The sequence below is a fragment of the Arctopsyche grandis genome, chromosome 11 (assembly GCF_051622035.1).
Source record: "Arctopsyche grandis isolate Sample6627 chromosome 11, ASM5162203v2, whole genome shotgun sequence".
NCBI classification, from domain to species: Eukaryota; Metazoa; Arthropoda; class Insecta; order Trichoptera; family Hydropsychidae; genus Arctopsyche; species Arctopsyche grandis.
In genome coordinates this window covers 12,693,098-12,709,080 of record NC_135365.1, presented here as the reverse complement: position 1 = coordinate 12,709,080, position 15,983 = coordinate 12,693,098, and the positions used below count along the sequence as shown (strand labels likewise).

At 32.9% G+C, this 15,983-nt stretch overlaps 1 protein-coding gene across 9 annotated transcripts in view; it reads left to right on the top strand.

Annotated features, from left to right (window-relative positions):
- The window catches only part of LOC143918981 (uncharacterized), a 100,894-nt gene that overhangs the window by 52,353 nt on the left and 32,558 nt on the right, over positions 1 to 15,983 (top strand). The window contains exons 3-17 of one of the 9 annotated variants that reach the window (XM_077441120.1): positions 785 to 947; positions 2,582 to 2,687; positions 3,369 to 3,481; positions 3,559 to 3,944; positions 7,621 to 7,675; positions 8,353 to 8,541; positions 8,691 to 9,019; positions 9,276 to 9,454; positions 9,569 to 9,777; positions 9,856 to 10,177; positions 10,288 to 10,326; positions 10,695 to 10,825; positions 10,908 to 11,024; positions 11,101 to 11,269; positions 11,348 to 11,533. In XM_077441120.1, the coding sequence (XP_077297246.1) occupies positions 785 to 947; positions 2,582 to 2,687; positions 3,369 to 3,481; positions 3,559 to 3,944; positions 7,621 to 7,675; positions 8,353 to 8,541; positions 8,691 to 9,019; positions 9,276 to 9,454; positions 9,569 to 9,777; positions 9,856 to 10,177; positions 10,288 to 10,326; positions 10,695 to 10,825; positions 10,908 to 11,024; positions 11,101 to 11,269; positions 11,348 to 11,533 (2,693 nt within the window). Of the gene's footprint in view, positions 1 to 784; positions 948 to 2,581; positions 2,688 to 3,368; positions 3,482 to 3,558; positions 3,945 to 7,620; positions 7,676 to 8,352; positions 8,542 to 8,690; positions 9,020 to 9,275; positions 9,455 to 9,556; positions 9,778 to 9,855; positions 10,178 to 10,287; positions 10,327 to 10,694; positions 10,832 to 10,907; positions 11,025 to 11,100; positions 11,270 to 11,347; positions 11,534 to 15,983 lie in introns of all 9 variants that reach the window. The other 8 variants (XM_077441124.1, XM_077441121.1, XM_077441119.1 and 5 more) reach the window with 8 other exon arrangements.

The window sequence follows — 15,983 nt, the reverse complement described above, 5'->3', positions numbered from 1 at the left end:
TTTTAAATTATTTATTATTATTTCTTTTATTTGACTGACAATCACGTATTATATTCGAGGTTATAAAACGGTCTTAGATTCTTGAATAGTATTATTAAAACTGACAAAAATTTCATTCTAAGAACCAGTAGCCAGTTTGGTTAGTATGTGTATGTACATATGTATTCACATTCATACTACATATGTAGAACAACGTTGTCAAAATGAAAATATATTTCCAATATATTCTCAGAAAAGAAAAAAAAGCAATATTATTGAACTGTATTCGTGCACGACCGACATAAGAAAGTAATAATAAGCAAAATTGATGAATTTTGGTATGGGTGTATTTCCATACACACTATAATAAGTGTTATTTAAAGCATGTTTTAATGAAGCTTAACAAATTGTGCTCAAATTTTTAATAATACATCGTGATCATACTCTCTTATGGTACTTATTCCGAGACATTTCATCGACTCTGTATCCATTGCATTCGTGCATGGGAAATTGTGTGTCGTTGGTTTGTCGTGTGTGAAAAATTGGAAACGAAATTGCACTACGAATTCCACGAGAAGACATGTTCAGCTGCAATTCGTCTGTATATCTACTTTGTACGTAGTTTATTGAATGGAAACACGTTTGTGATGCAAGATAACACGGCGCACGCGTAGCGGTTAGTCATCCGGGAATACCTGCCATTCATACACGACCGGTTAATTGTAAAGGTGTTCCCATGTGAACTACATAGAAACATTCATAGTCTTGGATTTTGATTTGATTTGTTTTTTTTTTATTGTTTCAGGGCCAATCAGACTCGAAGGGAGCTCGCAAGCGGTCAAGTACGCCGTCTGGTAAGGGTGCCGCCATGTCCTTCGGGTTCAGGAAGAATAAAAATGGTTCCAAGGGAAGCAATGCAGTTGCACCGAGCACTGGGATCAACATGGCCGACAAGAACGGTAATGGAGGTGAGATCTCACCCCAAAAAAAAAAAATAATATTGTTAATGTTGTTTCTTCTTCTGTTCTTCTGTATATATTTGGTAATACATATTATATAATTTGAAATATAATTTTGATTATATATACATATATGTTGGAAAGCGTTGATCTTGTGAAGCTTGTGGTAGAAAACTAGTGGCTTTTGAACGCAAGATCTGTTCTATTATAATATGTAAAGTCACCCGCCTCCATTGCGTGTTGTATCGGTTTAGTAAAAAGGCGTAAGAAATTTAAGGAAAAAAAATAAAATGAATAAAAAACGTGAAAATGTAATAGGGCGTTTTATCCTACATCATGATATTTTGCAGTTTCATTCTTTCTTTACCATTTTTAACTTGTTCCTGTTTAAATCTAAGAAAAAAATCTAGCGCGTTATAAAAGGGTTGACATGTATGTATGTACGTAAATACATGCACTTCTATGATTATTATTCACACGAGAAATATCGCACACACAAAACTAATAGAAAAAAAAAGATAATAAAAATAAAACCAATATACGTAATACAACAGGCAATACTCGTGTGGGCAATCCGCTTGTGGGAAATAATCCGCTCATCGTACATGCAATACATTTGCTTTAAATTATACGAGTTTTGTTTAAAAGGCTCAATTCATAGGAGTAATTTTTGACGTCATAAATCGCTCAAAATAATATAAATATACTTATGTACATACATATTGTTGCTTTCTTTGCATTCTTTGGAAATTCATTCTTTCTTTGCATTCTTTTGACTTTTTTTGGAAATACGTTTAATACATTTTATACATACATACATGCTTATAAATATGATAGAAGAAGAACATATGCATAGGTATTACGTATTATAGGTATTACATATGCATAGGTATTTGTATATAAATAAATAAATAGGTATGTATATATACAAAATTCGAAAAATAAATCTTAAATTTTATTTTTTTTTAGTCTGGGTATTTGATTCAAAGTATAATTATTTTTGCATGAAGTATGTATGACAGCTACTTATGTATATGTATGAAAAAGATATGCATTTTTAGTTAAACTTTCATTTATTTAATGGCTATGGGTTTTTAAATTACTCGCTTCATACTATATTATATATTATATATTTTTATTTTATTTTATATACATGCATACATATAAATATGTATATATACCAGGAAGGCTTAACAAGAAAACCCCTATGCGCCTTTCTGGCCAATTACAAACATTGATAAACAATTTGTAGAGTAATTTGACAGAGTATCATAGACATCTAAGGACAAATTTTGCATTTTTTTTTTATAAATCTCCAAAATTATGCGAGACCTCTGTGAACAAATTTGCAGCATTTTTATAAATCAATGAATTCCAGATGCTCTAAACTAGAACCTTGCCAGAAAATGGACAGGGTTGCTAATTTTTTAGAACCGTTTCAATGAAATCAGATAAATTGACAAACTTTGATAGGAAACAATCGACCTTGCAGTCACGTACCCAAGATCTGGCCAGCAGCAGTGAGGGATTGAAGCCTTGACCACATAATTGAAAGCATTACACGCTAACCATTGATCTTTGCTGCTGGTTAATATATTTGTATTGTAATAGTAATGTATTCTATCAAAATATTTGTCTTGCAGGATCTACGGAAGAGTTATATACAGGGAGTCCAATATTGTCAGGGCGGTCGACACCATTGGCAAGACCACGAAAAGAATCATCAGGACAGCCTTTACGTACAAACAGGTAATACAATTTTCATAATATGTATGCAATTAATAAATATTTCATTATCTAATATATAATTTTGAAAGAGACATGTTTGTTTGTTTGGTGAGTCCGTGACGTTCAATTTAATAAAAAAAACAATGATTATTCAAATAAATTTAAATAAAATAAAACTATTCAAATAATTAGATTCGCCATGTGTAAGCGGTTTATATTGCAAATACCGAGCGAAGCCGGGTATAAAACCCTAGTATTATATATATTTTAAAGAATTTCTGTAACGATGAGTATTTTATGTAAGTTTTAAATTTTTGTTATGATATTATGGAGGACACAATGCGAAAATTATTCATGGTATGGAATAAAATAAATTGCGTTTCATACGATGGTACATTGTATAACATGTATTTTTGGACAAGTTCCAACGACAATTCAGCGCAGACAGAATGACCTCTTTTTTATTAGAAAACTTTATTAGAGCAATTTTGCATTGATCCACTTTTGTATTATATACGAATTTCATTTGGAATATATAAAAACAAAAATAAAATAAAAAAGCGCTCTCATACCATTGGTTACGTATCAAAGCGCTCAGGCGCGCGATGCGCGACTCTCAACATTCAACTTTATAATTTGATATTATATTTACCGATCTTTATGATTGACAGCAGCTGTACAGATTTTAATTGAATGTTTCAGGTTTGGTTTTCGTCAATCGACCATTCCAAAGACTGCCAAAGTAGCCGACATCAACATATCTGCCGAGCAAGTTTTGACAGCAAATCAAGAAACCAAAAATAACAACTTCAATGGTGACTATAAAAATACCAACATCGTTCATATACGGTTTCATAATTCATTATATTCATATCGTCTATGTTTGATTTAGCAGATAAAATATCTCAAAAGCCCGGCTACAATTCACCGGTTGGACTTATACCCACTCAAGTAGGTTCAACCGGCTTGGCAAACATAAATCCAGCACCGAGGCAGACCAAAACAGTGATTTTGACTTATTCAGCCAAACAGCATCCCATTGTTCCCAATCCCACTCTGAGGAGCAAAAGTCCAGCTGTGCCTAGGGTGACGAGTTATCCCAATTACAATAGTCCAAGGAGTGTTTCTGCCAGTCGAGCTTATACTAACAGCACCGGTTACAATATTGACATGGGTGGTTACAAATTGGGAAATTCCGGAAAATACACCTTCCAAACCAGCCAATTTCCCAAGCCGCAGTACCCGGTGAAAGTGTTGGATACCAAGTCGGCGAAACAGGTGATTATGATCAAATTAACTCGTCTTTGTTCGTGTGACAAATAATGTCGTTATCCAATTATGTATTTTTTCGGTTTCATTGTAAACATCGAGATGTTGCGCTGTTCTACAGAAAACAATTTATCGTTGTTCAAAAAAATAAATAAATAGCTTGTCGCAATATGCAATGTCATCAAAGTTTGCAACTATGTAGTCTAATGATGGCACATTTTCGTATACACAGTACTGTCATCCGATTTCCACGACTTTCTAGAAACCCTGTATTAAAAATTTTGAAATTCCGGAAATCTGTCTTTAAATCTATTCATAAACAAATTTTCACTTTCTAGTATGTGCTTTTAAATTATTTAAAAAGAAAGATTAATTCTAAACTTAAATCTGGAGTGTATTCTTGAGCTGAATTTTCCTGAAATCGAATGTCCTTTTTTCATTATCACATTTGAAAAAACTTGTGCCATAGCATTTTCCATACAACCCTAAGGACCATGACTAGAGTAATCATCCGGGCAATTGCAAATAAAAATAGACCATTACATCGGTGTTCAAAGTAAGAAAGAAAAAAGCTTATAAAACATGGTTTTATATTAAGAAATTAACCTTAGTACCCCGATCGCTAGTCTAAGTTTACTGATAATTAAATTTAGGCTAGAGATCAGGGCAATTGCAAATAGTGACCCGATCCCTAATCTAAGTCTACTGATGACCAGTGGCGGCTCGTCTATATGGGCTGCGGGGATACAGCCCTCCCAGTATAGTACAAATGCACGCTATTTTTACCGTCCATATGGGCTGCAGGGCTGCAGACCTCCCAGTATAGTATATATGCATGCTATTTTTGTCTGTATTTGATCACCGGTACTACAGCCCAATTAATCTCTGCAGCCCCTCCCCCCTATGAATTCTCACGAGCCACCACTGCTGATGACTCATCATGGGGTTCAATAATTAAAATTGATTTGCCATGAATATTTGTATGTATAACTCATATGTAGTATGCAATTTAAAATGTATGACCCATAATTTTTAGCCTATTTTCATGTTTTCGTATGCTTATTCATAGTCTCAAGATTATTTGTAATCGGTCTACCCCCACTCCTTATCTTAATGCTTTAGTGCGAGTTCATTTTTCGAGTCTTAATCAACTCAAGAGTTTGTGCCGTAAGGTGGACCCATTTTTAATATAAAATGGTTTAAAAAATATAATATTTTTTCTGAAATGAATTGACGAGTTGTGATATATATGAGATATAATATGAGATTTAAAAATAATTTCTTGCATATGTACATATGTATAATATGCATGTATTGGCTATATGGCTATTTTTTTTTTATTACATTATGTATTGCAAGATTTATTTTGATAGAAATTGTGTTTGTTATGGAAATTAGATAACACATCTGTATGTATGTATATCCATCAGTGATTCTGCGACGAGACGCCCGGGACTTTTTCCCGGCTTTTTTGCTGTCTCGAGTCCCGGGACTTTGAACAAAAAACTCCCGGGACTCGAGACTGTCTAATTTCAAATGTGCGTAGTATATATTACATTTTATTTATTTTTCTATAATGTTATTGATGAGCAAACAAAAGTCTCGAGTCCCGGGAAGTCCCTGGACTTTGAAATTACCATGTCTCGAGACTTTGAAAAAGCCGAGACTTCAGAATCACGAATATCCATACATATAATGTACATATGTGCGTCGAAAAATTCGAAGCTTCCCTAGAAGAATCGTTAATATATTTGACACAATTAAATATTTGAACTGGCCGGAATTCAAAATAAACACTAGACATTGCTTGAGACTAAATATACGTTGGTCTTTCTGTGCCGGAATGTTCAAAATGTCATTTCGATATGTGAGCTGTCACGCGTAAAGTGTAGTGAAACCAATAATACGACATTTTAGTCGAAAGCTCGATGTTTTAAGCGTCTACTCTATAGGCCAACCTATTTTAGGACAGCTTGAGTTCAATGTATAATTTCTGTGCGGGTTCGCTCTAGGGATTTTATTTCGTGTCTACTATTTATTGACATGTCCTGATATTCCGAGTGCTTTAGGCGTGTATAATTTTAGAGATTATTTATTACCATTTGGTTCATACATGGTGCATATTGGTACCGAAGTAAAAGCTTTTTTATAGCTGATATTTATCATCATAGTAAATTAAGCACTATACCATGTTTGGTTTCTATTTTTTTTTTTAAATATAATAACTAATTATATTGAACAGTTTTTATACTACCTATAAATTTGCAGTGGATAGTATAATAAACATAATTGAGCAATAATATTTTATGAATAATTTTATAATACCCAGTTGTGCTTTTTGACTTACCCTGTATAAGTGTTTGGCAAGACATTTTTAGGAATATACCAGTCGGAAGTGAACCTATAGGCGTTTGCTATTTCTGTTTGCCCGACTCTCACTTTTAGATACTGGCTTGTTTTGATACCGTGTGCATCCCACAGCCAAGTTCCTGTGCATATATTGAAGCTTGTTTCACACGATAGTTAATGCTTAAACTGAAACTTGTATTAAAATGTAATTGGAAATTATTAAAGGTTGTGGCTATTTGCAGGTACTATGTCTGCAAATTATTGGCTATTTGCAGGTACTATATCTGAGAATTATTGGCTATTTGCAGGTACTATATCTGAGAATTATTGGCTATTTGCAGGTACTATATCTGCGACAGTCGCAAAGCCTTCTGCGCATGCGCGTGAACTGTCACTGTCAGCGTGTTTACTGTTAAAATTTTGTTTTAAACCTCTTAAAATTTAGTTCGAACTCGTAAAGTGACGTAGAGTAAAAAATATAATCCAAATTAGTTAATATTATTAATTGTTAGAAAATTATTATCAAATACAACGTATAATACCTACATACAAGTACAAGCTGCGAACTAGCTAAATGATATAAATCAATTATAATAACGTGCGAAATTTTTTTGCCTTATTTATAATGAGCGATTGATTAAACAAGTCTAGCATACATTAAATGTAAGAAATATAATCGGATTATAAGTTCACGCGCATGCGCAGAAGGCTTTGCGCCTGTCGCAGATATAGTACCTGCAAATAGTCAATAATTTGCAGATATACATAGTACCTGCAAATAGCCACAACCATTATTAAAATGTGTGTACATTATTTGTATAGTTTAACTTCGTCATCATAATAGTTTCAAATTAAATTTTATATTTAAATTATTTAACTGTATCGTATTGTCTTCTAGTATTGAAACACGATATGTTTTGAATATAATTTGTTGTAGTGTGGTGAAATTCTATGTGAATTAATGTACATAATATTAATTTTGAGCGTGTGATACGGATAGGACTGTGTATTTCGGCTGTCCAAAATTAATTCACTATAGTTCGTTTGACTCCATCAGCAGTTGCATAAAATGCCTGCAGTTAGAAAGTCGTTCGTTTTGTTGCATGGTTTCGTAATAAGAAATTCGCATGTGGTTGGCTGAAAAAAATTAATTCGCCGAATCGCCGCTGTAATTAAACAAAAACATTATGTCAGTGCGCTTTGTTGTATATCAAATATTTGTGAACAATTTGCGCACACTCGTTCGCTAAAAATATGGTGAGAAATGTTGTTGTTTGGCATTGCTGAAAATTAACTGTCCATGTAAATTAACATTTGTGTAACGTTACACTTTTAGGTTGCAAACAACAGCAGGAAAGTGTACGGATCGTCAGACGGCTCTTCCAAAGAAGGTAATAATTAATTTAATACATACCATTTTGTTTAGAGTAATTAATTTAATAATTTGATGTAAGTAGTGTTGCAGACATAAAACTGATATTTATCTTTTACGTAAATATTTTTTTTTTATTAAAACTCAAATTTTACTGTAATTTATATGGAAAAAAATACTATGAGGAAGATTATACTATGTATTATTATTATTAATACATTTTTTAATCTTTTGAATAAGTATCGCTTAAATATACATAAATTAAATATATAATTTTATAATAATTCCATTCAATGAAATACAGTATTTATATTAATTGGGGATATTAGACTGTTTCATATTTATTCTCAGGCAAAACAAAACTAACATTGCATTTAGCATGAATTTACATATATTATTTTGATATAAAAGATGAATGTTTGTTTATTTATGTACATATATCTAAAGTTTCCAATTAAAAAAAATATAGAAGTTAATTTTTTAAACATTTTTTTCAAATTTTCATCTATCAAAGCAACACCATGAAAATAAACTAGTTTCTATTATAGTAATAATAAACTGTAAAATAAAATGATACTATACTGAACATTTTATGTTTTAAAATTTAATATCAAATGCTACAAATTGTTTATAATCCCGAGCCGAGCCAAAAACATATGACATGTTTTTAATTTCTTAACATTTTAATAATTTCAGGGTCGGTTACGGAAGACTCTGGTGTATCAGGACTTGGTGATAACGGCTGTAACGATCGTGTTGATTCAGCATGGTCACCTCAACTGACCCGGAGACAGCACCGACGACCGCGCACCTTGGAAATGATAATGCATGGCGATCACAACTTCCACCTGAGAGAGTTGCAAGTCAACGATTTAGATATAATGGGTGATTTTAACAAACACATACGTATTATTGTTGCAAACAATCATTATGCTGATATGCCAGCTTATAAATTATGTAGTTTTGGTAGATTCATTAAGTATGCACTCGTGCCGCTTTGTAATTGCTATGATTGGCGTTTACATTCACAACAGTGAATGATGTTTTAGATGAGGCTATCGTCACCGATAATGATGTGATTCCGTTGCCGAAATTGCCGAGCAACTTTGACAAGGATAGGGAAGACGCTGCAAGCTATTATCAAGTTCCGGAAAACAGATTCAGCAGCTGTCGATCGTCCGGTTCATCATCGTCCGGAAGTCAACAGAACAGATCACATCAATCAACTTTAGAACGCTACCGTAGTAATAGGGATAGGGATAGGCTTCCGAGGGGTACGAGGGATGCAGATGAAACTTTGAAGTACAAGGATGAAGAAAAAGGGTCTAGAGATAGGATACAACATGAAAAATTAGAAAAACAGGTAAGAAGTGTATTCAAATAAAGGGATAGTTTGAATTCATCATCACTTTCTCGAATTTATAAATAACTTTTACTTAAAAGTTTTGATAGATTATCATAATGTGTTCATAAAAATACAGTGAATGTTCATTTGAATTATTGCCGCCATGTTTCATTTTGGTTTGTTATGACATTATAGTGAATGTGAACATTGCGTTAGTGACAACGTGCGCCATATACTGCTTAGTTTTGTTACTAAAATTCATTATTTTTTCAAGGATTATAATAAAACTGCTAGCAGTAATCAAGATCATTCACCGTTGACCAGAAATTCCAGCAAGGATTCCAGTCCTTCAACCAAAAGCGAAGAAAGTCAACCAAGCACAGTTGGTAGCACGTGCAGCGATCCGCTAGAAGCATGGGTCAATCAAACAGCCGGTGAATCTATGGCTTTACGGTAATATAATACGCTAATAATTAAAATTAATTTAGTTAAAATTAAACTGACTATTAAAAATAATTATGAGATGCTAGTTATGACAATTTTTGCTCTCATCAGACAAACTTTTAGATCTCACGATGATATATCAGTGGCTTTGAGTCTGTCGTCCAGTTGTGATGATGACAAAGGAGTAAACAAGTCGTTCAATACGCCCAGTTTCACCCCAACAACTGTTACTATAGTTAATAAGGAACCCCCTATAGAGTATGCGCACCCCTTGACTATGAAGCCGATGAGTCTCAGTCAAAATCACGGTTTACACAGCATGTTTATGTCATGTAAGAGCTTCCATATTATTTAAATATACATTAAATTTTAAATATGAATTGAAATATAATGATTTTTTAATATTATAGCTTCAATGTCATCGTCAGCGTTCAGTGCCGATAGTACTAGTTTGATCGCAAGCGACTTTAGGAATTTAATGATTGGCGATTCTCGACTGGCTATGCCAACATTGACATCGTCGAATCATAGTTTGATAGAAGATGAAACATCTCCAGCTGATAGTCTAATATCTTCGAGCACAGATTCCAACAATGAAATGCCGATGTTGGAAAAAGACACTACGGTGTCAACTTCAGCGTATCACACTGCTGATAATAGAACTTTGGATGTTAATAAAGAAGATGATACCACAATGGAAGACAACATGAAAGACAAGGAAACGACTGAGAAGTAAATATACTAAAAAATATTACGGTTAAATTTGAATAGCCGAGTAATGTATGTAGATTGTAGAGTTCAAGTTTTATTTATCATAATTTTTTTGTTACTATTTTTATTAGATTCGAGTTGTATTTCTCCCAGTATAAATATATCCAAAGGTCTGTTAAAAGGATAAAAATAATTATATGTATTATTATTATCGATTTATTGTGTCAATTTAAAATTACATTATTACTCGTAGTAAAACAATACTTTTTCTGCATTTTAATAAAGATTTTATTACATATTAAAATTTCTCTATAATAGATATCTGTATGTGCTACAAATTCTGTACTATTTTGATGTGACTTTCAATTATAATGAAAAATAAAAATTGATAAATTTTCTAAACAGAGAAGTAAAATAAACTGATTTTTGATCAATTGTAATTTTTGCTGTTGAATATGAGATATTGTTTAATTACGAGCAAAATATTCGTATATTAATTATGTATTCTATACATTTATACTTATCAAATATATTACAGATCACCAAATAAAAAGAGTAGTCACAGTCCAGACACTCCAACAAATGCTTCAAATTCGCTATCATTATCAGAAGGAAGAGACTTTCTCATCGATGATGAAATAGCTGATCAACCTGCACTAATTTTTGAAGGTAATCGTAAGTCATTGTAAGTCGTTACTGTACTGCAAATGGAAAATATATTAAACTAATTAATATTTTTTTCCACTTAAAGGTAATAGCATTGCAGATCAAGCAACTTCTTCTCTACAATTGATCAATCTAAATGGAACTGACAGTACGCAAACTTTACAAGAAACAAATAATCAATCATCAGCACATAAAGCCAAAGGTAAATATTTATTTTAAATCATAACACAGCTCATAATGTTGACAAATATTATGCTAATCAATACAATTCTCGATAGGTGTACAAACCAATCATAAAGAGACCTTTTCACCACTGCGACCAAAACGATCACCGTCTTTGGATACGTTATCACCGTGCGATAGTATCGCATCAGACGATCTCATTATGGACATGGATTTCAATAATTCCATCACCAGTCTCAATAGCGTCGACGAATACATTGATAGGTACGCTCTAATAATACATACAGATATTATATAGCACTGTCTTAGAAACATATGTATTGAATAGCATTTTTTGATTAGGCTTGACGGATCCATCAGGAGTGGTTTGAATTCATTGGAAGACTCACAATTGAGGGAGGAGCTGTTGAAGTTGAGCGTCAAGAAGTATTCCAGTCAAATTTTGAACGGTGAATTTGCCATCGGTGGGACACCAGTTAAACAAGGACAATCAATGTCGACCAGTAATAACAGTCTCGTTAATATCACGTGAGTGTTTTTTTTATATATTATATAATACAAGATGGGTCATAAATAATTAAACAGTTAGTGTCTTAAAAATATAAGATGAATTTATAAAGATAGTATCACTTGGAATAGTTCAAAACGTTATCAAAAAGTATCCACCATTTTCCTTAGTATAGTGTATAAAACTCTGAATTTCCATTCGGATTGATTTGTTGAATATGCTTCAACTCCAGGATTTACATGAGGTCGGTGAAAAAATATTTTCAACTTCAAATAGCCCCTTGGAAGAAATCAAACATTGATAAATTAGGCAAGTGTTGGGGCTCGTCAATATTTTTCGGGTGACTTGCATCAAGTTTTGTGTATTGTGCGTCCATCTAGTTTTATCCCATCATGTTGGAACCAAACTATTCCAGAATTTTAGTGTTTTGATACAGACATTTTAAAAGGTTTGAGAAAAGTGATGGACATTGTCCAACAAGTCAAAGTTTGTCTGACTTTCTGTATGTAGATTTCTCTTGAGTAACTTAAAAATTACTTTGTAGTGTTTGTTAATGTTACATTTTTTTATTTATACCAGGAAGGCCTTAACAGGTAACCCCAATGCGCCTTCCTGGCCAGAAACATTTGATACAAATATTATTAGTATTATACAAAGTACATAAATACATATCAATTAATATCCACAGAGACATCTATGGTCAAATTTGTAAATTAGCAGCATTTTATAAAATTCAGCGAAATTCTAGATTGCTGAAAACTCGAAATTTTGTGAGAAAATGGGTAAGGTTACATATTTGTTGGAACCGTTTCAATGAAAATCAGATATTGTGGCAAACTCTGACAGGAAACGATCGATCTGGAGTCAAAAACCCATGGTCTGGCCAATAGAAACCAGTGAGATTTGAAAGCCATGACCACTCTGTTCAAAGCATTATATGCTAACAATAAAATTGATCATTTTCAAGATACGAATAATAAGTATAAACCTCACCGAATAGGTATAATTCACTGTTCTTAAGAGGGCTGTACACCCTGTGTTGCCGTTCCTTTCTTCGATATATATATTGAGTGAATGCGACAATATATATCAATATATATATATTGAGTGAATGCGACAGTTGCGCTTCGACCAGATAAAACGTATTTTAAATCGACAAAATCGAGGTTTCGTATTCTCCAATTTTCTCCTCCGAAACTGGACAAATTTTTAAAAAAATTTCATCATCAGTATGAGAAAGATATTTTGTGTGCAACTATGCGCGTATTTTTTTTTTAATCGATCGTTAAATAAGCACGCTCGACTCTTTTCGTGGGTGTAAAAAAGAGGCGATTTTATAGATGTTTGGCGGCTCCTAGCTCCTATAAAAAATAACTAATCAAAAAAATAAAACGATAGATGCATCTCAATGGTGGATATCCATAGCATAAAAAAATAATTTCTCTAATGAGAAAGAGAGAAGTGTAATACGTTTGTATGGACAAGGCGCTGGTGTCCAGCCCTCTTAATGATTTGATTTTGTACATTTTAACACTACTTGAATTTATAAAGTTGATCGTGGGATTAATTTAGACTCACTGTTAAACTGTTGTCGAGTGTTTTGATTGTTGTTTTGTTCATTTTCTCACTAGTGACAGTAGCCATAATTACTTCCTTTGTACCTTTGGGTTCAAATTTATCTCTCGCTTAATTTTTGTTGCCCTTAATTTACTTTCCGGGAATATTTATGTACTCTGCGGCTGGGATGAGTGTGGCAGCCTATTTTGGGTTCGGTTCTTGCATATTTTGAAGTTCAAAGCTGGCAGCATTTCCCATGAAAGAGCTGTAGCAACGTTGTTTGACGCAATGCAGGCTATCGTGTGGAAAATGTTCCGCACCGGCTGTTTCCACTGTAAACATTAGATCAGTTTTGCGAGCACCTCACTATTTTACAACCAGGTCAAATTATGCACAGTTTTACAAAATTATTTTCGAGTACAATGAAATTGCGATTGGCTTAGTTGTGTATTAGTTAGGCACCGAAAACTCCATGGAACCTAAATATAATATGTACACTTGGTACAATGCACTGTCGTTGTATTGAAGAAGACAGCAAGAACAGTACATAACTGTTTGTAATTATTATTGTAGTTTATGGGGTCTGGCATGATAATGGATGTAAAGCAGGGCTAACGACATATTAACAAGGCCCAAAGACAGCCCTATTTAACATTCCACTACTGGAGATTAATCGCTTTTCGTTCCATACGTTTTATAGTGCGGTTATCGTAGAATTGTTTTATATCTATTTATAGTTTTTGCAATGCTTTTCCACAATGTGTTTTTTTTTCACTTATATGTTAGAAAATAAAATAATGTTCTGAACAAATATCAAAGCTCGGCGAATACCTTTTCTACTACTTTTTCATCGATTAATATCACATGTATTTTTGACAAAATATATACTCTCATCTTCTCAATCAATACGAATACGCACTATCAATTGAGTCACGCTGTGGCTAATTTTAGTTTATAGCCATTTTTATTATAGCATTTAAGTGAGCTATATGTTCACCTTAAGAGGGCTGTACACCCGAAACCTTAATTTTGTTGGCGTTCCTTTCTTCGATATATATATTGTGTGAATGTATATATTGAGTGAATGCGACAATATATATCAATATGTATATTGAGTGAATGCGACAGTTGCGCTTCGACTAGATAATACGTATTTTAAATCGACAAAATCGAGGTTTCGTATTCTCCGATTTTCTCCTCCGAAACTTGAACAATTTTTAAAAAAAATTCATCATCGGTATGAGAAAGATATTTTCTATGCACCTGTGCGCGTATTTTTTTTAAATTGACCGTTAAATAAGCACGCTGGACTATTTTCGTGGGTGTAAAAAAGAGGCGATTTTATAGATATTTGGCGGCTCCTAGCTCCTATAAAAGATAACAAAAAAAAAAAAAAAAAAAACGATAGATGCATCCCAATGGTGGATATCCATAACATATTAAAAAATAATTTTTCTAGTGCCATAATTGAGGAAGGGAGAAGTGTAATACGTTTGTATGAACAAGGCGCTGGTGTCCAGCCCTCTTAATAAAATTCAATTTAAAAATTCGATTTAACTTTCATCTTTTCAAGCAAATTTCATTAAAATGTATGTTATTTATGCACAATATATTAACTAGACAATGCTTAACACAAAAGCTACATAGGTGTGTTTTTTTTCTTTGAATTGGCTATATTTAAACGACTGAATGAAATTCTTTAGTCAGAAAAACGTCACACCTTCTCGTTTAGTAAATTTATTATTATATTATATGATGACTACTCATTTGCTCATATGTACAAATGTACATAATATAAATTTTTACAAAATCTAAATTTGCAAATTAATTAATTTTCAACTACATTATTATTTTGTCGAGTTAATATATGTATATATGTATACAAACTAGGTACTTATGTATGTACTTGTACATGGTTATGAAATCAATATTTCATACGTATAATTTACTTTGGGAAATTCGGCTCTGTGCAGAGATAAATATCAACTTCGCTCTCCACGAACCATCAAATATTTACATGAGCTATTTTCGTTTTGGTTATGCGAGTGAAATTTGCAAGCAGTGAAAGCGTAACCCAACACTGCAAACACTTTTGTCCCCGACCGGAAAATACGTAATTACCACAAGAAAATTTCACAGGTTTGTCGGGGGCATTAGCGGTCGAGGAAAACTTTTCCTATAAGCCACGACACATTGAAAGAAAATCGCCGTATCGTGGTGTGAGTGGGTAGGTGGATGGATGGATGTATTTCTTTCGTGTCTCACGCGAACCCCATAGTCGGATAATTTATGGTAATTTTTCGTCAGGTTACGCCAACGCCGGATCCTGACGTACTACATACCTGAATACATCAAAAGCGATTCTAAAATTCGATTTCCAAAATACCTATTTACCTAGGTAAAAATAAATAAAACTAAACAACGTACGAATTATGCGTATAATTTGACTCAACCTTCTGCACTCGACTGGGGAAAATCAATAGGTCTGCGTTCAAGTGACAGTTTTCCTCCGAGCGGCTTGCTATTTTCACGTTCACTTTCCGTGAAAGTGTGTAAAAATATCAAGAAACAATTTTCTACAGTGTATAGTTATTTATAGTGTCGTTAAATTTAACGTATCTAGTTTTAACGAAGCACCGTCGGATGATTGTTAAATGTTTTGCAACTTTCGAGTTTCGATAAAGTGAGCTGATACAAGTAGACGTTTAAGATATGACAGATAAAGTTGATTGCGATTTTGTGTTCAGTGATTGTTAAAATGTGGTTAGTATTTGGATTATATTATTAATTGTTGATATTTCTATGTGAGGTTGTACATATGTAGATGTAGGGTTATATCTGTATATATATGTTTTGTTTTTGTTATGTCTAATTTATTATTTTGTTTCTTGTCTTTTCTGTTATATTTTTGAC